Source organism: Notothenia coriiceps, unplaced genomic scaffold (assembly GCF_000735185.1).
Source record: "Notothenia coriiceps isolate Sejong01 unplaced genomic scaffold, NC01 NC01_scaffold00013590, whole genome shotgun sequence".
NCBI lineage: Eukaryota > Metazoa > Chordata > Actinopteri > Perciformes > Nototheniidae > Notothenia > Notothenia coriiceps.
Genome location: NW_011346291.1, coordinates 387,723 through 413,224, shown reverse-complemented (window position 1 = coordinate 413,224; position 25,502 = coordinate 387,723). Strand labels below are relative to the sequence as shown.

The following is a 25,502-nucleotide window of genomic DNA, read 5'->3' as shown; positions in this document are numbered from 1 at the left end:
TGAAGAAGTGGCTTCAACAGACAGAAGTGCAGGCCAGATTGGGAAAGGCTGGACGCTACACAACGGGAAACATTATGGACATGAACAAGAAAAAACCAAAAACACTTTCTTTGTTGCCTTTTTCTTATCATATATATTGTTACGGTTTTTGTTACCATTTAAATATTGAATTCTATGTATTACTTTTATTTTAAATCAAATGCACCTGTTTTAGATAATATATTTATTTTGATGTGTAGGTTGATTTGAAGGTTGGTTGTTATTTGTATAATTATTGTATTGTTACTGTGTATTTTATTATATTAACTAGCTATTTATTAAATTAAAATACTTTTATGAACACTATACAATGTCTTTATTTTGGTAGATACCAGAATACATGACACAATGAATCTTTGTAATATATTTATGTTCTCTGGTTTAAATAATCATAGAAGTATTTAAATAATGTATGCTGGTCACCTGGAATCCTGGTAAGCTTCCAGCATGGTATATTTAATACTATTATTAAACATAAACTGGTGATAGATGGATGCTGGTGACCAGCCCAGCATACNAGTGATGGCAAACCTGCTTTGGCTTTATAATTTGTCAAAAATCTCAGAGCACTGTGATAGGCGGCATCTAACTTTTCCAGGCAATGGGCAGGTGCATTCATATAGACCAGATCACCATAGTCCAGCACAGGTAAAAAGGTCACAGTGACTAGCCTTTTCCTGGCCTCAAGTGAGAAACAGGACTTGTTTCTAAAAAAGAAACCTAGTCTAACCCTCAGCTTTTTAAGCAGATTAATGACCTGAAGTTTAAAAGTAAGACAATCATCAAGCCAGATACCTAGGTATTTATAACAGGTAACCACTTCTATCTAACCTTCCAGCTCAGAGTTTTGCCTTCCTGGGACCTGAGATAAGACTGAAAGTGTGAGATGGAGATAAAGCAGACAGTGGGATGTTGTGAGAGGCATGTAATCTTGCTAAGAGTAACACTTTTCTTGCTTTTACTGCAACTCTACAGACTTTCTGTGACTTTGTCCTGGGAAAACTGTTGCTAATAACCACTTTGAGCAGCTCTTGTACTGTGGGTGCTTTTAATTTAAGGGCACAACTGGGACCTGTCTCAGAGGAAACACAAACCCACATTTACACACTGAGGGGGTTGAAAGATTTAGTAAAACCACCTCTGAATTAGTTAATTAAGTTAATGATCGCACTGTATGATCATAGTCTTTGAACCTTCTTTGCACACTTACTGTACATCACGCATGCAGTTCCAATGCAATGCAATGTCCCTCTTAACATGATTACACATCTTAGTCTACAGTCAAGGGAGTATTTATGAGTCGGTTGAGAATATCTATAAACTCAATACAGATCTCTTCACCTCAATTAAGAGAAAAAAATATACAATTGTGGACTATGATAAGGATACCACACCTTCAACAGTCTAGTATCAACCATTGGTAAAAGATGTAGTTTGTGGACAACCAACATGAGAACATTTCCCTTTATGCTAGGAATATGCAGCAGTATGATTCAATCCATGCTGTAACATGAATCTCCTGAAAGTACCTCATCACCAATAGCTAAAGCGGCCTTAGCGCTGCATCGCTGTCCTCAAGGAACCCGAGACAGAAATACAGCGACTCTGAATTGATATAATAATCCCGGGGTATTTGGATCGAGTTATCTTCAGCCCTGGAGATGTGTTTTCAAATGTTTGCATAGTGTCATTTTGGCCAAGCCTGCAGCGAACTTCATTAAATTGAGCCAACATTGCATCAGTAGCCTCTTGAATGACAGAATGCAGATTAGCTCTAATGACATACTCCAGGTCTGCTGCCAAACTGCCTCCTGGGCACAGTGCCAATGCCAGCCCTGGGCCATCTGCCGGCTCGCATGGCTGCTCTCTAAGAATAGCCAATCACACTGTAGAATAGGCAAACAGGCATAGCGTAGTAACAAGAGGAGGACGTCAGAGACACATGGACACATTCACCAAAAATAATGGAGGAACAAGACTTTAGTGCAATGAGAGATGAATGTTGAAAACCACCCTGCTGATTTAATATTCATTTTTCTTTTAGGTTTAGAGCTAGAGATGTCCCGATCCGATCACGTGATTTTCAAAAGATCGGAATCGGGAGAAAAAGATCGGGGATCGGGATTTTTTTTGAAAATTTTTTTATAAAATACTTTTTTTTAAATTTTGTATTCAATGTTACAAAACAAAAATGACCATGTTCAAGTCTTAAAGTCATCCTGAGGCCTTAGTTTTGGTTTCAAATTACACAACATCATGTATGTGTTGCTTCTTTGGGGCTTGTTTTCATAGACCTGGTTGCTTATTTCTCTCAAATCTGGCAACAGAGTGGGCAGGGCGCAGTGTCTAATTGTAGCAGTAAGCTAACGAGTACTGATAAGCTTTATTTTATTTTGATCCAATGCTGCACAACTGAACTGATCCAATGCTGCTGTGAAAGAAAGAAGCTATATCCATGTTGGATAGAATATCCAATTTAAATAAAAAAATAACCTTAAGGGACAACTTGAATTCTTTTTTTCTTTTTTTTCTCTTAATGCATTGCATAAAGATCGGATCGGGAAAAATCGGTATCGGCAAATTGTCAAAATCAAATGATCGGAATCGGATCGGGAGCAAAAAAAGGTGATCGGGACATCCCTATTTAGAGCAACTAAGCACTTTCCTTTCCTCACTGCAGTGCTTCCTAATGAATCCATTCTCCAGCTATGGATGAGATGGCCGTAAGCAATTCTTTTTTTTACTGATCTTTTACATCATTATGTGTGTGCCTTATGTATCAGAGTGACAGTTCTGCCATTTACATCCACAACAAAGTGTTTCTTTATGAGTCAGATCTGTATTCTAGCGTTATGATGTTCCAAGTAGAAAGCGTCGATAACCTTTGCCAAGGCAAACTACATTTCCAGATGAGTAACCTCATTACAGTACAGTATGACTCCGTGGCCTCGATGAGATAGACCTAACGGGTGCATCATATTAGAACAATGGACACGTGAAACTTTAGCGGAATACAATTCCTGCCAGTGAATCAGTGAGTCAGTAGCATGCACAGTTCAATCAAAAATAACTATATCAGAACTGGAACTCTGCCTACTTATTTTTATCAATACAAAGTCTCCAAATTAAAACAACTTTAATAAACTGCAGACAGATCTTATATGTTAATATTGCTTCTGATAAATGCACTTTTGCCTCGTGACATGGAAATGGGGTATTTAGGGATTATCTGATTTTAGAGCTTTGTTTAATGAATGGAAAAGAGTTCAGGCTTTTCTTTGCATGAGTTGATAGATCCCATCAAAGACTGGAATCCTCTCTTTTATCTTCAAATATGGGCAGTTCAACATGAATGGGCCATTTAAACTTCATTATTGACTGTTCATGGTCTACAGCGTATAACTATTGGGGTTTTCTTTCTCAGTCGGCAAAAATGGCTGTTTTTCTTATCTGCATTATGTTAGTTGTTTGGTTTCCTGTCTGTCACAGCAAAACCACAGCATATATTTTGCACTAAAAGAAGATTGTACCTTAAAGGGCTACTCCACAAATTGAACACTTGAATGTAAATGAGTGCTGTTCTGCTGGTAGAAGCAGATGTAGGATGTTTTCTGTGGATCTGAAGAGAGCATGATAAATAACCGTGATGATGTCATCAGCTTGAGGTTTGGTGCCATATTGTTATTCTTTCAGATATACTTTTGGGGCTTTTTGCTTTATATGTCATACTACATTAAAGATCATACATGCATTAAAGGGGGGAAGAAAAGGGACAATATGCAGCAAAAGGCAACCAGTCAGATTCCCGGGCCACTGTGGTAAAGAATCAGCCCTAGTAGATGGGGGGGCCCGCTCTACCATAAAAGCCACCAGTGTGCTCAAAAGCATCCGTTTTACAACATAATGCCCCAACACACTTGGCGGAATTTAGTTGAAAGATGTGGACATTTACAGCTAGAGAGGATGTAATGACAAATGCTTCCAAGTTGAATTATGTCAATAGTAGGATCCCACATTTTTAGTCATGACCAACGCTGGGAACTTAAAGTCAGGATATCCCATCGTCTGCTATTTCTTTTGAGAATTATTCAAACCCGTTTTGTTTTTTTGCTAAACCTGAATGTCAGCACAGCTCAGTGGAGACCAGAAAACACAAAACTGCTTTCAGGAAGCATTCTTGTCTGGCCTCAGCCTTCACAGAAAAGTAGTACATCATGGTAACATTTCAAGAAGTATGCAACATCTAAATATGTGGCTGAATGATAACAATAACCACTATCCAAAAAATCAAACAAACTTCCATAAACTGACCAGTACTGTAAATCTCCTGAAAAACCAACCTGAAGTGTTCCTCTTCGATCTGATACAATTTTGTACTTTGTTGTAACAGAAAATCCCCATCCCACTCACGCATAACTCAACACTCCCCTCTCAAGCCTTTCATTAAAATCCCATCAGGCATGTCACATCCAATGCTACTTTTAATATTCACTGAGTGGAACTTCAACAGGCCAATGGCAGAAACAAAACCTCCATTGTCTTCTTGAGAAACCAAAAAAATGTCGTTTCCCTCCATCCACAAGCGCCACCAATTTTTCCACCCTTCTTGAAATTATGGGAAAGTACGTTTTTGTATATTTAACTCAAGCCCATGCCCTGACAATATCAGTGTAGCAGATACAAAGCAGAGTGGAAGAGCAAATGGGATGAAGGAGACAAAAATAAATCAATAAAAGGATTCATGGCATGCACAACATGTAATTAGTGCAGATGAGCCAAACTGTTTAAATGAGTGTGGTTGATGACTGACGCTCCACATGATGAACTCGTCTACGGGAGGATTTTATAGTTGACCATAATTTGTTTTCAGTTCTAAATTCAAACAGTTAATCTCACCAATTGTACATACAGTTTTAATGTGCATGCTTCACCCACAGTGATGTGTTCCACCTCTACCTCTATGATGAATTGCTTGGAAAGTCTTGCTGTCCAGGATACAGATGCAAGGAAATGAGACCTCAACAATAACTGACTGCCATCGTGTGTTCTGTAGCTAGAACATGGAAGTGAACTTTGTCGTATGGAAACACCTTAGCCTAATTACTGATGTTGCAGGCTATCAAATGTAGCTTGTTTGAGAAAACCAGCTTCACATTTTGTCTAAGTATTAATCCCAAAGTATAGGCCTGAAGAGAGGACAAGTCTCCCCTGGATGGTCAAGAGGGACATAGGTTTTAGCCAACAATACTACCTGGAACACCCCTGGTTTTGGGCACACAATGCTTTACATTTGTATTAAATATTGCCCTAAAAAGTACCTTTTTGCTGCAAAACTTGCCAAACAAGGTATGTGGTATATATCACTGCCTTCAGTTTAAGCATATGTTCAAATACTGGCCAGGAACTCCTTAGGGGGCTGTGCTTCGGGGAAAAAAGGCCTCAGTTCTGTTATTCCACTCACTGTCTGCTATTCGAAAGCTCTGTTTTTTTATTGATTTACTAAAACATGGCTCCCAGGAGAATAAACCCCCGAACATCTGATTTTTTCCCTCTCATAGGTGTGTCTATGCAAGTGTGTTTTTCTCTCTTCTTTTTTTTTCCTCCCCTTTTTTTTTTTAACCGGAGATGACATTTCCACTGGTCCTTTGATGGCTCTCTCTAAAGAGTTAGATTTCATACCTGATGAAGTCAGCATGAAATTGATGGAGATCCCAGAAAGAGGAATGCAGCACAAGAGTGGACTGACAGTCATAGGTGTTCACATGAAAACAGGATTAACATATGCTCAATTTAATATTGTATCATATCCATTTTATGGGAGTAGTTCTATGAATACATTAAGTTAAAGAATTAGTCTCAAAGAAAGCAAAACATCTCACATTGGGAATTTACCTTTTCCTTTTCTACTTGAACTGCTTATTTTCCTGATAATGAGTATTAACAGTGAGAGAAACTTACTTCAAATAAGACACAACACACACAATCTGTTATGCAGAACCTATTGATGGTTTAAATGCACAGCACATGTAAGTGCAGTTCAGGTGTGGCCTGATGTACCCTGCTAAAACAAGTGGGTCATAGAGCGAGAGGTTTATGTTTCTCAGGAACAGCTATTTCCAAATATATGACATCAGCCATTAAATACACGTATGATCTTAGAACATTATAGCTGGTGGAGAATAAACTCCTCTAAGTTAGGTCAATAAGTCCTTGAACATTATGATACTACATTGCGAAAGTAGTTGCAGTCATGTTTCACTTTGTTGGCTTAAGATGTACTTTTTCTTTCAAACTCCCTTTCCAAGAGGTGTAAATAGTATGTTGTCTACACCCTGTTAGGGTCTGACACTGGGCCAGCTACAATTCCAAAGTGCAGAAGTCTTAAATCTCTATAAATGTATTCAGCCATTTTGAGCACACGCCTCGAGCTTAAATCTACACTGCGTTCTGTTTGAGGGAGATAACATGATGGTGCGTTTACAGAAGGTAGTGACAGAGTGAGGTCGACAGAAAAGAGCCTGGAGGATAGAGGAGGGTTTTCACCGAGCTGTTATCTACATCCAGTAGGAAATCTCTCCAACTCAATCCCCCATCCGCACTTTGAAATCAAAACGCGGAGGGTCCAAAATTCTGGCGTGTCTCAATCGTTACAACTCCCTGGGGTGAAAGACGATGAGGTTCGTTGAGGTTAATGATGGCTACAGCCAACAGAAACAGACGTCGGCACTTCAGAAAAGGTCTGAAGAATGCTACCGACCCACCTCATCTTTCAGTCTTGTCACTTGTGCCGGCCCACTGAGAATGCGACCCCTGGCCTAATGTGGAGCAAAGCAGATGGTGTTTGCTTGGTGTTGAAATACAACTCTCTACACCAAAATCTCTGCTAGGGTAGATAATGACCTGTCCCAAAACAGCAGTGTCAATGAGGTAAAGGAGCATAATCTTGGGGAGAGATGAGATTTTAGATAAATGCTCAAATAACACTGACAGGCTAAAAAACGTAACATGGTTGAGTATGTTTTAGATTGAGGGCTGTAAACAAAGACTTGGAAAAAGAGAAAGTAAAGCCTAACACAGCAGGGTGGTCATTGTGGTGCACAAATGTAATAGCCTGCCGTTCTGGGCAGCTCTCAGGCGGACCGACCACAGGCATAACTCAAAGCCTAAACATTTCTGAGAAACATGGATGTGGAACTGGGTAGGACAGCACATCGCACAGCTGCATAGGACAACGACACACCCACAGAGCAGTATATCACACCCATGAAGTGGGTCAGGGGGCTGGCCTGTTGGAATATTTGAGCGGTGGTGTAGGCTGCGTATCGCTTATTGAGAAGAAATGAGAAGCATCCTGCTGGTAGAGCTGACTCTGCACTTGAAGTTGGTCCTTTTTCTCTCATCCGCAACCAGTACATTTTCCATTCAATGTAATGCTTGTTCATTGTCTCTATAAACCATTTAACATTTCAACCAAGCGTATTAATCAAAGAATAAAAGGGGATACATACCAGAGGGACGTTTGGACAACTAAACCTAAAGTGACAATTATGGGTTTCTATGTATAAAATGTTATGTTTTACTAGTTTTTTTTCTAAAAGAAGAGCTGGAAATGGTTTGCTATGTGAATAACCATTTGGTGTTTATGCGAGACATAGAAAACAACCCTGCAAATTCCCATCATCATCCTAAAATGAAAGCTCGGTGATGGATGACCCATGATGCCTTGCCTGAGGCATAAAACGGCCACAGCGTTGTAGTTGATAGCAACACAGACTGGCATAGACTACCCTCTACTTCCCCGGTTGTTGCCCACAACCTGTCACCTCTAACAGGATATGACATGTCTCACTTCCTCCCTTGTTTGACTCAGAAAACATCCTCCCACGGTGGGCACCTACATGATACAGCGCCAGAAGTGTACTTTTTACACACTATTTTCCAAAAAAAGACTCCATAATTTGCTACTTCGATGTGTTGATGAAAAGAACCAAAAAAAGAGTAACATTACATAACACTTACATTCTTTACTTGCTGATGGAACAGGAAAAGAAGACAAGACCACATGAGATTATAAACACATGGATACAATTAGCTAGAGGACCATGAAGACAAACTGTATTGTGGGAAAGAATATTTTTAGACAAACAGTCTGGTTGTTTACACTAAAACATGTTGACGCCTCTCCTCCTCTCATCTCCGCTGCCTTCAGGGCAAATTCTTTAGTTAAAAACATGGGACAAAAGTGTACTGAACAACAGGTTGCTTCCACAGAGGGTTGGATGTTCCTTTAAATAATAAGGTTTGAAATATTGCAGCACAAATTCTATTTAGCAGTTTAGGACTGGCCTAATTATTAAATGAAAGCAAGAAAGACTCTCTGTATTAATTCATTTGATGCCGCTGGTACCAAACAATCCTAATGAAGTGTTGTTTATCTTGTGGTGGGTGAATTGCATATTATCTGCAAGCTAATCTGATTAGCACCATGCAAACAATGGCTGAGTGGCTTTAACTGGTGCCTATTGTGAAGCATATGTAATAATGCTTTATGTAAATCAATATCAGGCAGCATTACGAATTAGCTGGTATCAAATGTATCGTGTGCTCAAATCCAGCACAATGACACTGCTCGCCAACTACTGTGCGGAAGAAAATCTAAATTAATTTCTTAATTCAATGATGTTCTTTTGGGTGCCGTTACATTGACTTCAGTGAAGCACCCAAATGTGTTATATTCGTGCAGTACAATCTCATTGTGCAAGGTCATTTTGTCAAATAGGAAGTTACAATGTGGCTAGTATGTGCAAAGCAAGGACATCAACAACATCTCTGATTTCTGAACTTTAGCTAACACTTCACTGGGTTTATGGGTGCAGCTTCCAACAAAGCAACTACTCAGACCCATACTGTAGACCGGTTAAAAGAAGACCATGTGAGGCACTAAAAAACATGGAAGATAGATAGCTGGTATTTCACATGTTTTTTTCCCCAACCTCTAGGGCACAAAATTAAAGCCAAGTTACTAACCACAAGCTAATTTTCTTCCCACCAGAAGCAACTGACAAGAGTTAGAGGAGAAAGAGAGGAGTTCTTACAAGTCCCGGTGGAAGAGTAAAACTCAAACTCAAAATATGACCTGTTCAACTCTTCAACTCTCCTTGAACTTGGAAACAAAACTCTCAGAAGAGCAGACACAAGATATTGTCAAAATGAAATCACATCAAAACTGCTTTGCTCCATCAGTGCCTAACAAATGCACTGCACTGGATCAAAGTCAGACCAAAAACTCTGTGTGATGTGACGCTGAAGGAGAAAACATGACTAGAGAGAGAGCCCTGGAGACCTTGGAGAGTAATGGTGGGCTATTCTGATTGGTCAACACGCTGTGCCATTATAGCATACTGATTATTCATGCATGCTCTAGAGCTGAAGACACAGGGGGGGAGAGAGACATAAAGGGAGAGGGGAGGAGAAGGGGGGAGGAGGGGAGAGCTGACCCCCCAAACTCTCCCCGATGGCTGAACAATGGGAATGGGAAAGAGGGGAAATGAAAATGAAAGAATGAGAAAGTCCAAGGCCTGCACGCTAAGTAAGTGGTTTTCAACAGATCTCATGCCAAAACAGAATTTACTCTCAGCCTCAAATCTTAATGCTCTACACAGCGCACACACACACACACCTGGCTAACTAACTTTGAAACCAACAGCCTCAGAGCAACAATCATTTCTCCACACTTCCCCCCCCTATTCCATCTCCAAAATTATTCAGACTTCTACTTTTTAGGCAGAAAATATCACACGACAAAACATCAAAATCTCCACTCACCCAACCCTTTCCACTCCTTCTCTTCTCACTCTTCCTCTCCTACACTCTCTCACTCACGGCTCCAGCTGGTAAGGCTCGATTGCTGCTGCTGCTGCTGCTCCCACAGGCCACGCCCACAGCCAGTCACATGACCGCCCTCTCAAGTGGCTGGGGAGGCATTCAGCAGCCACACCCCTCATTCAGAGAAAGTGAATGGAGAACATTGTGGATGTAGCAGCATGCTATCTTGAACCATGTGTGATTAAGTAAACCCACTAGAGATCAAATCATTGTGTGCGCATTTTAATTGAAATGAGAAACAGTGGGAGCCTCTGTTTATGTTGAAATACAGGAACATTTATTTTCTCACTGTGTTTTTGTGCGTTCGCACAGGAAAAGAGGCAATATCCTTATGACGTCCCTGTGCTTGTATGTGTCCATCTGCTCTCTCCCTCCCACTGCTTTTTTCCACAGAGAGTATTGGATTTTGTGTGTGTGTGTGTGTGTGTGTGTGTGTGTGTGTGTGTGTTAGAGAGAGAGAGAGAGTGTCTGTGTGTGGGAGAGAGAGAGAGAGAGAGAGAGTGTGTGTGTGTGTGTGTGTGTGTGTGTGTGTGTGTGTGTGTGTGTGTGTGTGTGTGTGTGTGTGTGTGTGTGTGTGTGTGTGTTGCTGAAAAAACCAGCTTAGACCAATTTAGCTGGTCAGGCTGGCCAGCCAGTAGATATTAGGCTGGAATGGTTGGCTGGTTTAGAGGGGGTTTGGACACTGGTGCTAAACCAGCCATCCTGGCCAGCTACAAAAACCAGCATAGTATGCTGGTATGCTGGGCTGGTCACCAGCATCCATCTATCACCAGTTTATGTTTAATAATAGTATTAAATATANATAATTACAGGGGTATACATTAGCAACCTATTCACAATGACAGATATCTACATTTTGGTTCCCTTGCATCATTTTAAAGCTCGGATAGATGAAATGTTATTAGATATCTGTCATTGTGAATAGGTTGCTAATGTATACCCCTGTAATTATGTTGTATTGATGTCCTTTTTGTTTTCTGTTGTTTTTATGTGTAACCAATGTGCTGCAGGTCTCCCTTGAAAAAGAGATCGTTGATCTCAATGGGACTTTCACCTGGTTAAATAAAGGCTACAAACAAACAAGATATACTACAGTACTTTCAGACCGATGTTGCAAATAACATGCTGCAGGCAGGCTACTGCTGTGTCCCATCTGATCAAATAATCAAAAGACAAAGACTTGGGTGTAATTCTGCAAAAAACGTACAGATGTTTTTGCCTTGAACTCTTGTTTTGAGAATAAAAATCAAACTAAACAAATATAGTGTAGTGTACCTATATGGCTGTCTCCTCTCAGCTTCAACTATATGTGTCTGTGGTCTTTGTTGTCTGTGACTGCAAAACCTCTCTCAGACAATACCACAGGTTTCTGTCACAACACAGGAAATGTTGTCTCCTCCTACATTAAGAAGAGTGTGAGTCTTTGCCGTTGCAAGCACATTCTAGCACATTTGGCAGAGTCGAGCAGCAGGGCCTTGGCACAGAGCCGTCTTCCACATAACAATTAATCCTCCTTAAAGCGAGTAGGTAAGCCGTGATTTGTAGTTGGCAGCGTTTTTTTCCGAACAAGGTCTTTTTTATTTGTCTTCCTTTTTCCTTTAGGTGAAGGGTTGAAATTCACCTGTAGTTTACAGATGTTCTGATTCACTTTGATTACCATTTCTACGTCATCTATTATTGTGGGAAATGCTGCAAAATGTGTGCCTGTTCCCATAATGATTTACTACTAGGTTTTACATTTGAGTATAAGGACGACTGGGAAACAGTTATGGGAAAGTTTGAATTATTTTATATGTGCATTCATATTGCAAATGTGGACACGTGTTTCCATGCTGAAAAAAAGTTGGGTTTTTGGCAAACAGAGTATATGAGAGATCTTCACCTTTTGAGTGTACTGCAACAAGTCGGGTTCTCATAACTGTGAACATTAAGCCGCATGTATCTTGTTTCACACAGGAAATGAATTCCTCGGATCAGAATTATCTATGGTCATCTATGCTGCAGTTAATATAAGTGCATTTGTGAACTGAGCAAAGTCAACGCACACATTTTTATAATCATTGTTACACTTCACTGCTTAAAACATGTGGGTTTTGCTTGTATATCCGATACCAAAACTAAGACTGTGTCTGTTTTCTATAATCTGCCTCCCTCAGGGTCAGAGGTCAGTGTGAGTCACAGCAACATGTCGGAGTCTGCAAAGCCCCACCACCCCTCCCCACAGGTTAAGGGGGAGAAGACCCATGCCAGCGACTTCAGCTACGTGGGCATTGATGCCATCCTGGAGCAGATGAGGAGGAAGGCCATGAAGCAGGGCTTCGAGCTCAACATCATGGTTGTTGGTGAGTCGGATGTTTACATCGACATATTTGGTGCCACATTAAAAAAAACATCCAGTACAATAACTAGATGGGCAGGATTCTCGCTCTTTGGTTTTGAAAATAAATTCACAATGTTGAGTGTCTTCAGGAAATGTCTTCATTCCTTTACCTTTTTTTGTGCCTTTTTATAGAGATTTTTTGGGTTGTGAAATTGACCTTTTCTCCAACAAATGATGGTGACATGCAGCTAATATGCCACTCACCCTCACTTAATTATGTTTAAGTTCACATTTAGTTGGTATTGGATGTAGCTTGTTAAAGGTAGAAATCATGTCTTGCTAATATAAATAATTCCCTCTACTTTTACTTTATGTAAACGTCACCTTACTGTATGATAATAACTACAAATCCTTGGTATGATGTAAAGATTAGCTCAAGTGTTCCCATGCAGGCTGACCTTGAGCGTGATTATGCCTTCATGTTAGGTTTGGATACCACCCGTCAAAATCTAAACTGACACATATGTATCTGAGAAGACTTGGGGCTGTAATCGCTTCCAAATGTTTTACAGTTTTGACTTGGTACTAAATTCAGTAAAAAGATCAGAAGGTAAACATTTTCAAGGCAGCAGCAGGAAATGCAGAACAAAGCAGAAAACAGGATGTCAAGCACAGCATGCTTAATATGCAGTTTTTCTGAAATGGAAAATACCTTTTTTATTATTTGTTAAATAACATTTATCATGTAGCTTCTCCTCGTTGGCTGCAGTCAAACAGTGAAACGTGTGCGTGGTTCTTTTTCAGCTGTTTAATAAAGACTCAGCCAGCATGGTGCCTCCTCAACAAGCTATTTTCTTTGTGTCAATTATGTAAACAAACACACTTGAGTTGACAAAGAGAGGCTGTCATGCTGGGAAAGTGTCACAATGACAGCAACGACTTTGACAAGCTGAAGCTAACACTCTTTAGAGAGCAGCTACACAGTGCCTGTTATTTTAGTATCCACCACAGGTCTGTGAAAACATGTTAGCACATCTCCATAAGGACTGATATATCAAAATGGTCAAAATTGATTTGTCTGAATGTTCTGTCTAACTCTCTATAGCACCAACATGTATGCACTTGTAGTGCTCAGACACTTCGAGGATACATTTAACTTGTGCCTCGAGATGACATACTAATAGTGTGTTGTGAAATGATACTCTCACACTGTGCCCACCAGAGTAGAAAACAATAAAGCTTTAAAATAGAAAAGAACAATGATGAGTTTTAACCTGCATTGAGTGATTTTTGATAGCCAGAGGGAGATTGAATATGCAGTCAGTAGCAACATATCAAGTTCTTCTCTGTGAAGTGTTGACAGATTGTTGCCTAACACCTCATCAGAGTTGTATTTCTTACTGTTAAGCCAGTATCGACCTGCCCTGTGCACTTGATCCATCAAATCCTGGGGGAAATGTCTCAATCCCATCCATTTATTAGTCAGGTTTTTTTTTACCGTGTGTTCATTCCTTGCACAATGCAACAGTTAATATACAATTTTTTCCTTTTTTTGATGAATATTTCTGAGGTTCCTGCTTGCGCATGTGAACAAACTTCAAGAACAATGCCAGGAACACAGAACAGAAATATAACAGAGCCCTTTTGTGATTCTAAAAAAGTTGCTTTGGCCCAGCGGAGTTGTCTGTTAGGCAAGTCAAGTGAGGACATGAAAGGTTAGAGCAGCTGCGGTCTTGTTCGTGTCCATTGTGGTCCCCTCTATGAAATGTATTTGCCTAAACCCTGCCCTCAGCCTTCTGACCTTTTGATTTCCACCACGCAGAAAGGTGTGTGTGTGTGTGTGTGTGTGTGTGTGTGTGTGTGTGTGTGTGTGTGTGTGTGTGTGTGTGTGTGTGTGTGTGTGTGGAAATGGGTGAGGACATGGGTGAGGACATGGGTGAGGACATGGGTGAGGACATGGGTGAGGACATGGGCGAGTGTTTGACAGAGAGAGAGAGAGAGAGAGAGAGAGCGCGTGGTGGAAAAGGCCTCCCTGGGTGTCACAGAGGGCTTGGCAACACTCCACACGCCACAATGGATGCCCATAGGGGCTGTGAACAAAGGGTGATGGAGAAATATGGTGTGTGTGTGCATCACTAAAAAACATTTTTGAATGTTAGATTTAAAGTGTTGAATAAAGATTTTATGACCCATATGATGTCTATTTCACGCGACCCTATCCCTCTTTGTTTTAGATGTTAGAAACATGAAATGTAAAGATGACAGTATGAAGTACATTTCAGAATGTTTTCCCTGTAGACCATCTTACTTGTTAGACAATACAGTAGTAATTAATTTTAAAACAAAAAACAATGCTTTTCAGACATGTTTGTGTGCATGTGTGTGGTCTATACAATACATCTGTCCTTTTGGCCTCCACATCTTGCCTGTCTGACCCTGCAGCTGTCCAGCTATGCTCATAGTCTATTCACACACACACACACACACACACACACACAGACACACAGACACACACACACACACACACACACACACACACACACACACACTTACTCTACATTATAGATGAGGTCATGTGCATATTGAATCTCACTGGTTGAGTTAGTAAAGAGCTTATGACGAAACTTTTGTTTTAGGGTTGAAGGAGTTTTTGCTCCCTGTGACTGTCGGGGGCTAAAACCAGTACGTTAACAATGTGTTTCTGTAACTGATGTTTTTGTCTTGGTGTGTGTTTTCCTGATCAGGTCAAAGTGGCCTGGGAAAGTCCACTCTGATGAACACACTGTTCAAATCCAAGGTGAGCCGCAAATCAGTGCAGCCCAACCCGGAGGAGCGGATCCCCAAGACCATCGAGATCAAGTCCATCAGTCACGGTATGCCAATTTTCATTTTTAGAAGCCTACAGCTAAAATAATTACATAACATTTAAGACAAGTTTTCTGCTGCTGTATCATACTACCGATCTGTTTCTTTCTCTGTTTGCCTTTCCAAAATAAATATTAATTCAATACTATTTTCTTTGTCTAGATATTGAGGAGAAAGGAGTGAGAATGAAGCTGACAGTAATCGACACTCCAGGCTTTGGGGATCACATCAACAATGAGAACTGGTAAGCTCAGGTTACTTTATCTGAAGGCCTCAGTAGCTGTTAATAAATTCATTTCCGACATTGCTCTTAAGCCACGGTTCTGTGTTTCCTCAAAATAATGTATCTGGGTATCACGATAATTCTTAACTCACTGCTGTATATGTATTAACTGTAAGCAGCAGGTTTTCTACCATCGGCTGGAACAAAACTTGCTAACTGTTCCCGTTTCCTTTTCCAGCTGGCAGCCTATTATGAAGTTCATCAATGACCAGTATGAAGCCTACCTGCAGGAAGAGATCAACATCAACAGGAAGAAGAGGATCCCAGACTCCAGGGTGCACTGCTGCATATACTTCATACCTCCCACAGGCCACTGGTGAGATCACATATTAAAGACACTTTCACTCTGTGACTAAATGCCCCAACTTTTTGCTCTGCATCCCTCAAGTTTCTCCCACAGCTGCAGATACTAATCAGGCCTTCTGGGAATTCACCCCCCCCGAACCCATTGTCTGTCCACAACTCTTTAACCACATCCTTCTGCAGCTTTTTTTTTATCATCTCTCTCTTTCGTGACAACATGTGGAACTCATTCTCTCCGCAGAGACACTGAATGTCTCTTGAAGAGTCGGATTTCACCGTGAAATTGGACTCTACAGATCTCATAGTTAAGAGAGCTAGAGAGACAGGGAAACAATTACCAGGGTGCAGAGAAGGGAATCTCTAGAGAAGGATAAATTGTAGTGGTTCGAAGCATATGACCTTTTCACTGAGCAAGTTAATTGTAGGCTTGTTGATGGATGCATTTACCAATATCATTATTTTAATTGGATGGCCTTAACATGTCTGCTTTTTGCCAACCTCCTTAACCAATACATTACTGCGCCTGAAAGTATCACTTACATTTTAAAAGGGCTGCATCGGAGATCTGGATTCTATTGATGATCACATGTCATCATTATTTGTGAAAATGTTGTTAAACAGACAGATGGGAACCAAGTGGTTTACAGATCAGAAATAAAAAATGCTCAAAAGCTTACAATGTCTTGCCAGTGCACACGTGGCCTTAAAAGAACCAGGTGGCAGCTGATTGCTTTACCTACATGGGGTTTGTGTTGACACACTTTACTGCACACTCAACCACATTTCCTCTGTTACTTTGTCAATGATTAGGGTCTTTTTTTTCCAAGGCGACTCTGTAATTAGTTTGATTTAAAGTGACGATTTGTCTGTTCTTAGCACAAATAGGACACAGAGCAGGACTCAATGCACACACATATAATGTATAAATGAATCTTGAAAGGAGTATTGTATTGTAAACAGGCAGATAAAAGCCCACTAAACACCCATGCACACCAACTGTAAACACACTCGTTCACTAACCATCTGAGCACATATCTCTGTGAAGGCCCCATCCTCTGGTAACTCAACAGTTGTCCACTTAACGTTCTCTATGAGAGGGGGATGACATGTGTGTGTCTGTGTGTCCCGTTGTTTGACAGACCCCCTCATCATCTGCTCAAGTCGCCACAGCTGCAGCTTCAGAGAATGTGTGTGTTTGTGTGTATCTCTGTTCATGTATAGCAGTGCATGCAGTGGACTCAAGTGGGCAGTAGGCATGCTAACACTTGTATAACTACAAATGTTTGGATGACCTGGAGGTGTGTTTGTGTAATACACAACCTACAGCTGCTCAGTTCAGCCAGTTCAACAAAACACTTACCTCCCAATTTTTCATCATGACCCTGTCTCGGATTCTATATCATTTGTTGTTTTTAAGCTAAATTCAAAAGCGGTACTTCCCATACAAACATAACATCAAAAACATGCACACTTTACTGTAATATGGTCCTGACATTGTGAAAAAAAGATGGAAACATCTGTCAGGAAGTGGTGTCTTCCTCACAGCCAACCAGAGAGTGTTAGGCGGGGAACAAATGAGACATCTGTTGGGGCTACTGTTGTGACCTGGCATAGAGATGAATTTATGTATGTGCATGGAAGCATGACAAAAGAGTATGTTATATGAGAATGAATACATATGAAAACATGAACACATACATGCAGCACATGTTTTCTAGGCACAATACTGTATAATGTACCTGAACCCTATACATAATAATAGTTGTATGTGTGATGTACAAGTTCTGTTGTCTACTCACAGATGCTCTTATCCTACTTTTGCTTATTTTCCCTTTTTCATTGCACACAGTCACAGTTGAAGTTTTAAATTAGGGTCTGTAACCAATTACCGTACACAGAAACAACGCCAAAAGCCTCTGGACGCCTCTGCCATTTGACCGTAGTCCAAGAATGACAGTCAGGAAAATCATGGCAGAAATGCCCTGGTAGCTCTCATAAGACTCTTTGGAGATATGCCTATTTGTACTATTGTATTTTTGCCTGAGGCGTTTTAAACAGCAGTTTGTTTTGATTTGAGCTCCAATTTAACTCTTCGTGTCAGCAAATGGCTTTTAAGCTGCTTCTGTGGTTTCAGACAGATGAACGGTGCTCAATGAAGCTGACACTCGTGGCATCGGAAGCCATTTCTGATAATGGCAGAGTCAGCCACGCTGTTCCCCCTCTGGGCAATCTCGTTGTTACCTCATTTAACATGTCTTCCTGAGAAAAAGAAGGCTGCATTTAAACTCTCATTAACTCAGAGATGGTTCCTGATCTGTTGGAAGGTGGAGCTCTGTGCTGTGGTTAGCTCTTATCTCCGTTTCTCATTTACAAGCTGAGCTTATCGTTTTCAATTGATATGAATATGACTGCTATTTTTTTCTTTCAAAAATACAAAAAGGAGGGTTTTTCCATGCAAGCTGGCATTTAGGGGACATCTGTGCATGCATACATTCTTGCACATATTAGCCATATGTTCATGTAAAAAGATGTGTACACATGAAAGTGTGCATGTATTCTCAGTCATGCATATGAGGCTGTTGACAATTTGCAGTTTCCTGTATCCGTTCAGTGACAGTTTAACAACTGCGCTTAAACATTTATATTCAATATTCACACAGATAGATTATCATCTCCTTCGCTTTTTATCACCTTTTTAACTTTCTTGCTATACAACCTCTGCTTGCATATGATACATGCCAGTAGTCTGCTCTGCAGGATAAATGCAAAACACCGTGGTGAAGTCTGGTTGAATGCATCGCTTACTGTGTCATCTCTCTTTACCTTGGTGCAGCTCTGTATTCCCCCTTTCCTCTGTCTCGCTCCATGTCACACATGCTTCCCAGTGTTTCCTCCATGTTCATGGGGACATGCCTGTCAGTCACCGTGGAGAGCAGGCCAGGGCTTCTCCTCCAGCTGCCCCCGGGCCTTTGAACCAGGCTGGCCTGGCTTGGCTGGGGCTAATTGGAGGGCAGAGCACACAGCATGAGGGGAATCTGTCTTGAAGAGCAACTGGGGGCAATGTTGAGCCAGTAAAAAAACACTGAAGGCACAGAGAAATGGAAAACAAGCAGGAACAGAACAGCAGTCCAGAACCTTTCATAAATTGTCACAAACAAACGATTCTCAAGTTTGCTTTGAGTTAAGCAAAAAAGGAGAATATTAAAAACAAATGTCCGACGGCAAACAAAGGGCTGCATTCGACTGAATGACTGTGTTCTGCTTTATCCTTCAAAATGAATGTGCAAGCTCTTTTTCAGTTTATTTAAATCTCATCTAGGAGAGGGCTACGGGAGAATTGGTTAAGTATACAGTTGGAAGGCAATGGCAGCATATGTTAATTCAGTGAGTGTCAACATGAGATATTTAGTAGGACTTAATGTAATGTAACAGACCATGATTGCCCTCTGGTGGTTACTTGGTTTCAATACACACATTTTTATGTACACAAACATAAAACATTTTGTCGATAATTTTAGAAAATAAAAAAATGAAAGGTCTAGGGATCAATGTCTGCACATACAGATAATTTGAAGATGATGGAAGAATATTAAAAGGAGTATTGCATTGCACACATGCAGATAAAAGCACAGACATACCCATGTGCATCTCTAATAACTCAGACCGTAGCATGAGCATGTTTTCCCTTTCTCGTTACATCCCGGGACAACAAACACACACGGTTACAGACCTGTATGCACAAAATGAATTTGTATTGTCTTCTCCATCTTCCACAGTCTGCGGCCTTTGGATGTGGAGTTCATGAGGCGTCTCAGCAAGGTGGTCAACATCGTCCCCGTCATCGCCAAGGCTGACACACTCACCCTGGAGGAGAGGGACTTCTTTAAACAAACGGTGAGAGCAGTCTGTGTGTTCAGACCACAGAGGGGCAGGTTTTATGATATTTATATATTTTGTATGTGATTTCACGTGACATCTCATCCTCCCATCACACCTGCAATAACCCGTAACAGGTATTTAAGGAGGAGGAGTAGGTTGGTTGATTCCCCTCACAAACATACGTGTATGCTTATCCACGACCACAGGTTGGTAACACATGAAGAGCTGCCAGGCACCACCAACAAAAGCCATCTGGCTAAATATGGTACTTATCCTGGGGAATACCGTATCATCTCTATAAAAGTAACACTTCGAAAGTAATGCTCAGTACAGAAGGAAACATTTAAGAACTCTTTATTTGAAGCATTTATTTACTGAGCGGCGTTCCACAACTCTTAAGTCTGGCTCTTTTTTAGATGGGAAACCTCAAGTTGCCAGCGGAGCAAGCAGGCCCTTCATTACCCATAAATAACTGGGTAGAAGTCAGCAAGTTCAGAGAGCTGTCCACTGTGTGGTACATGAAAAAACATGACCTTTCTTCTTGGCCAGAACTGTACAAAGTAGCAATATGGCAGCCATTGAATATTCATCAGATTTTACTTGTTCTGTAAGTTAAGTCTTATCCCTATTGTTCTTTATAGTTTGTTCAGCTTTAAGAGCTTCTAATTTACGTTAGCCTTGCTAGCAGACGTTCAGTCCATCCCTTTAGGTCCAGACTAAATCTCAAACCTACTGCTGACTAGCATATTCTGGACAGACATGGTTAACAGGCAATGTCTCCTATGAGTTTAATGATCACTTATCTTTTCCACTAGCACCGTCATCTGGTTTTTAAAATGTCTTGACAGCTTTGGGATGGATTGTACAGAAAGTCATGGCAGCCAGAGAATGAAACCTGAGGACTCCATTGACTATTTATGACTGGTTGATTGCAAACGTCAGACGTTCCCTTCAGTCTTTTCAGGCAGTATTTGATGATTAGTGCTAATTAGCATATGTAACCATGCTAACACACGTTACACCTGCTAAACTGTTTACAATCTTATTGAAAGTACAGCCTAACAGAGCTGCTTGCAGGCCTGCTTACTCCTTGTTTTTCGTCCTTACGAGATGTATTCTTGACCGTACAATTTCAAATTGCACAAACAATTAACACAACTACATGGTCTAAACATTTACATCCATACAGAGTTAGCATTGGAAAGCAGATTTTAAGCAGTTGTCAAGTAATATTTTGTTCCACAATGGTTATTTTGATTTTTTTCTCTGTATGATACAGTAGCCCCAAACTAACTCACAATCAAATGTTCTGGGCTGATAATCCTCCTCTGTAACCTCATCATGGCTTTACCTGCAACAACAGATTCCCCCTCCACCTGGCTTGAGTCTTAAACGTTTCTCCACTGTATCCCTTCCCCAGTATGTTTCTGTTGGATAATTCTCAATCTGCAGGAGGCAGACGGCCACCTGCCTTTCTGGATCATTTCCTTTATCTATCATCCCTGTGTCCAAGACTACAGACTTAACTTAAAAGCTTTATTCATTTTAGAGAAGCACCAATGTGTCTTGGCTACCGTTTTCCCTCATGATTCCTGTAACACCGTCCAATAAGTACAAAGCAGGGATTGGACCAGGCCCTGGTAGAGGATGGGAGCTGCAGGGCCAGTGGCTGGATTGTTTTGGTTGGCCGCACATGCTTTGTTTGACCCTGAAGATTATTGACTAAAAGCCTCTCGTGCCAAATGTTTTTTCACTTTCCCTGCAGCAACTTGCAAATGCTAAAAGCAACGGGGGTTTTCTATTAAATGTTCAGCCTCCATGTGTCCAGCTGTAAGAGTCTTTTTGCATTTCTCCAGCCGACAGTTGATGTGGCTTTTCGTAGAATTTGTCTTGGTTTGCATCCTATTATCTAAGCCTGAGAAAGCTGCCAAGGATAAACAATGAAATGTTGGATCAAAGACCAAGTGGAAATCTTCAGGGTAGTAATTGTGGGAGTGAACAGTCATTCATTAAAAGGACATTTCTCCCAGAAGCTGGTCTGTCTGTTTTTCCTGTGCCAGTGCCTGAATCATTATAAAGACATATAAAGTATAGGGGAAACCATTGTGTCATACGTCTGGATGTATTTGTTTTTACCTTCGAGCGGTTAACCTCCATGGTAACCCCTGGGTGTCAAGGATATTAGGAACCATTTAATGTCAACACCAGCAAGTATAACAGACCCAAGTGTTTATTTAGGTCCTCTTGTGGGTCAGAGCAGCTTCCATGTAACCCTCGGACCGAGACTTAAATAACTGTATGTAGACATCATTCAATCCAAACATCATGTAGCGTTTGCATGTTATGGTGACTGATTGAGTCCAATGGACTTCATGATGGATGAAGGGTCTGGGCTTGATTTATCGTTTTTGTCTTCAAATAAGACTTTCTTTTTCACAGTATCAGTTTCAGCTATGACTACTGACCTTTATGTAATGATGTGTAAAGATTTTGCCATTGGGTTACATTTCTTTTTAAATGTGATTACCTAGAATTTTGATTATATAAGATCATTTTGGTTGCTGTTACTATGTGTGTTAAGCTCATTTCATTAAATGTCTCTGTGTCATTGTGCCTTGCTCTGTGCAGATTAGGGAAGAGCTGCGGGCCAATGGCATCGATGTTTACCCTCAGAAAGAGTTTGACGAGGATGCGGACGACAGGATGATCAATGACAAAATCAGGGTAAGTTCAGTTCACAAGAAGGTATCCTCCTGTAGCTCAAGCACCTTAAATAGCAATCAAACATGTCAACTCAGATTGAAACTCAAGCCTTTGTCAAATGTTATACGTTATTCCTTTTTGTTTCTAAAAAGTCACGATTGTCACAAAAAAAACGACCCAATTACAACATGTTGTTCTAGCAAAGTGGAACAACAAAAAGCATGACCTGAAAACAAATCGGTGGTAGAGCTTCATTGACCGTGTGCATTTGTGCGTGTGTGTGTGTTTGCATGTGTGCACTCAACAGGAGATGATCCCTTTTGCTGTCGTGGGCAGTGACCAGGAGTACCAGGTGAACGGAAAAAGGATTCTGGGAAGGAAAACAAAATGGGGCACCATAGAAGGTAATACACATGAACCCTATACACACATAATAATTGCACAGCTGGTTGTTTTTCCTGCCATTACAGATTGGTGTTATTATAATATGTGTTCATTTAAATCTGAATGAGGCAATTACAACACTAAAGTATGTCATTTACCATACTCACACGTGAGTCACATCACATCTATTCATTTGACAGTGCCAGGGCCATCTAGCTTGATCACTCTGATAGATAATATAATCCCATGCTTGCCACCAGGCCCCATTCATGTCATTCACACGATAGCATCAACAACACGGTGAACAGCTTTGCACAAAAGACAACAGATTCTAATTTTTGGTGTTATTTAAGCACGTTGAAATTTACAAACTGCAGCTTTAAAATCTTTCCAGCTGGTTGAACCATCTGTTGTTTGACTACCAGTGCGTTTGTTTGCATACGTCTCTGTGAGTCTGTAACTAGGGACATGTATGAGACAGGAGGAAGAGATTTACAAGGACTTTCTGTGTCCTTTGGGATGAAACGGACACACTGCCTCACACACACTTGCACACAGCAAATGTGATACAGTTTAAATGTGTTGGCCTGCGATGCATGCTCACACTGCCAAGGAGGTTCATAGCAAGCAATGTCCTCATTTCACTCTTGGGTGTGTGTAAACACAGGTGTGTGTATGTGTGTATGCGAGACAGAAAGGGAGAGAGGGGACATCTGTCTGGATCAGGAGTGAAAATGTAATTTGAGGTTCAATAAGACAGCTGAAGGAGGTCGGGACAAGGGACTGACACTGTTAAACAAACACTGTCTCCTTCCCAGGATGCAATTCAGCACACATAATTAATACTGAAGCTTAGTTTAATTAGATATGATATACATGCATCATAAAACATAAATATCTCACTTAAAAATAAACACGTAAAGGTAGTTCAGTGCAATTTTGAGACCCCTGAACAAGCAGCAGCCACCTGCAATTGCCACGTTTTAGATGCTATCTGTGAGTTGTACACTTTGCATGAATGCAATAATAGAAACAATCTCATAATGCAGAGATCGTCTATCAGTCAAAGGGGCCAAAAGAAGTCGTTTTTCTTTTAAATGTGAAGTATATTTGCTGTCAATAATTATGTACTTTCAGTTGCAATGCAGTATTTGTTGACATTGTTGTTTTAATTATACTAAGTAAAGGTGTTACTTTTCTAAATATTGTGGAAAATGTATTGAAACAGCGAAGTGGATCGCAATGTAGACAAGTGATGTTGAAGAGGTCTATTCTGGATTGCTGTTGCAACTCTATATGGCTTGATTTGCATATGTTTAAGCTAAAACCAGGCAGTTGTACCCCCTGAGAAGATGACATTTACGAGGAATTACCATGAACCCTTTTAGTTTTAAGAACTTAAAGGTGACTACTACTCTCTCAGCAGGCTTTATGAAATTAACTCAACATGGGAAAGAGAGGTAAAGAACTGGCACTGTGGGACAAATGTCGCCTTGTCCGGCTAAAAGAATAATTGCTGCACTTTAGTAAAGCCAGGCGAGGGAGAGAGGGAACAAGTAAAAGGTTGAGAGAGGAAGCTGCTGCGCTGCTGGACTTGTCGACTCCGACCTCATAATGTAGGCCTCAAAAGAGAAGCCTCTTTATCACAAGTGGAGAAGAAAGTGTTTATTTTCCAGGGTTTGGGGGACATTTAGAGATGGAAGGAAGAGACTGAGGAGAGTAACTCATGCATTAAATGAATTTATTGAACTGAATAAAGGGGAAATAGAGTGGTGATACCAGAAGTGCAGCTTGTTACAAGTTAGTACCGCCTTCCCTCGACGCCACTAATAAGCCCTCCCAGACCCAGCAGTAACTCCACTCTCCTCCTTTCAAAGAGAATTTAATTTCCTGCCCATGGATTTCAAAGCTTTACATAAATAGCACCCTCCTTTTTTCATTTACACCCTTGACATAATCTATAATTCAAACATGTGTTAGCCCTACTGGAGGCACTAGCAGCTTGTCACGGGGAGTTTGTTAGAATGTCTCACTTAAAGTTCTCCAATAAGAGGGGAGGCTAGATGTATTAATTTACTCTAAAATGGAGGAGTGTGTTATCTTGGCTTAAGAAAATTGCTGCCGATGTCATGTTAGAGAATGCCCTTCAGCTGAATTGTGAGCAACACTGCCATATGGTGGTGCTTTGAGGAATGGCAAGTTATCTGGAATAGAAGGTATAATAGTTATCTCATTTCATATGTTGGGCATATCTTCCCCTCTGCATGCAAAGCCCTAAATGATCTGCTGAGAGTCAAGTCAAGATTATTTCGTAAATTGTTCTCAAATGATGTAATTCCACTAATGTTTCATATTTTTCTCTCTACAGTTGAGAATATTGGACACTGTGAGTTTGCTTACCTGCGAGACCTCCTCATCAGGTGAGCTTCCATAGAGTTTTTGGATTTTTACGATGTATAATAACTGATATAAAATGCTTTTTTATTGACCGAGCCTCCTGCTAAATCAGAAGGAACTCACTTTATTTGTCGTAATGAATTGGAAACAGCACTGAGACGCTATGAAGCTCCACTTCCCTACTGAAATCAATACTAATGAAATTCTTTCAGATGGGTTGAGTGCTTCCCTAGACAGTGTTACAACGGCCATTTTTACAAAGCTGCTCCATTAAATGTAAAGCATTTGAGATGCTTGTTAGTACAGTGTTATCTTATCTATACCTCATAAGGCTAAAACAATGGTTCCAAAGCTTTTTAGACATGGACCATATATTGACGTTATCTATAAATTGAAATCAATGTCACATTAAATAATTAAGGCCTTTCTCAGACTCTCATGTTA

The 25,502-nt window shown here is 40.6% G+C and overlaps 1 protein-coding gene across 4 annotated transcripts in view; it reads left to right on the top strand.

Moving 5' to 3' along the window:
* The window catches only part of septin9b (septin 9b), a 43,171-nt gene that overhangs the window by 15,491 nt on the left and 2,178 nt on the right, over positions 1 to 25,502 (top strand). For 2 of the 4 annotated variants that reach the window (XM_010774122.1, XM_010774123.1), the window contains exons 2-9: positions 12,081 to 12,266; positions 14,989 to 15,117; positions 15,272 to 15,353; positions 15,571 to 15,708; positions 19,472 to 19,589; positions 22,203 to 22,298; positions 22,585 to 22,681; positions 25,030 to 25,081. In XM_010774122.1, the coding sequence (XP_010772424.1) occupies positions 12,081 to 12,266; positions 14,989 to 15,117; positions 15,272 to 15,353; positions 15,571 to 15,708; positions 19,472 to 19,589; positions 22,203 to 22,298; positions 22,585 to 22,681; positions 25,030 to 25,081 (898 nt within the window). Of the gene's footprint in view, positions 1 to 11,387; positions 11,452 to 12,080; positions 12,267 to 14,988; positions 15,118 to 15,271; positions 15,354 to 15,570; positions 15,709 to 19,471; positions 19,590 to 22,202; positions 22,299 to 22,584; positions 22,682 to 25,029; positions 25,082 to 25,502 lie in introns of those variants that run through there. The other 2 variants (XM_010774124.1, XM_010774125.1) reach the window with 2 other exon arrangements.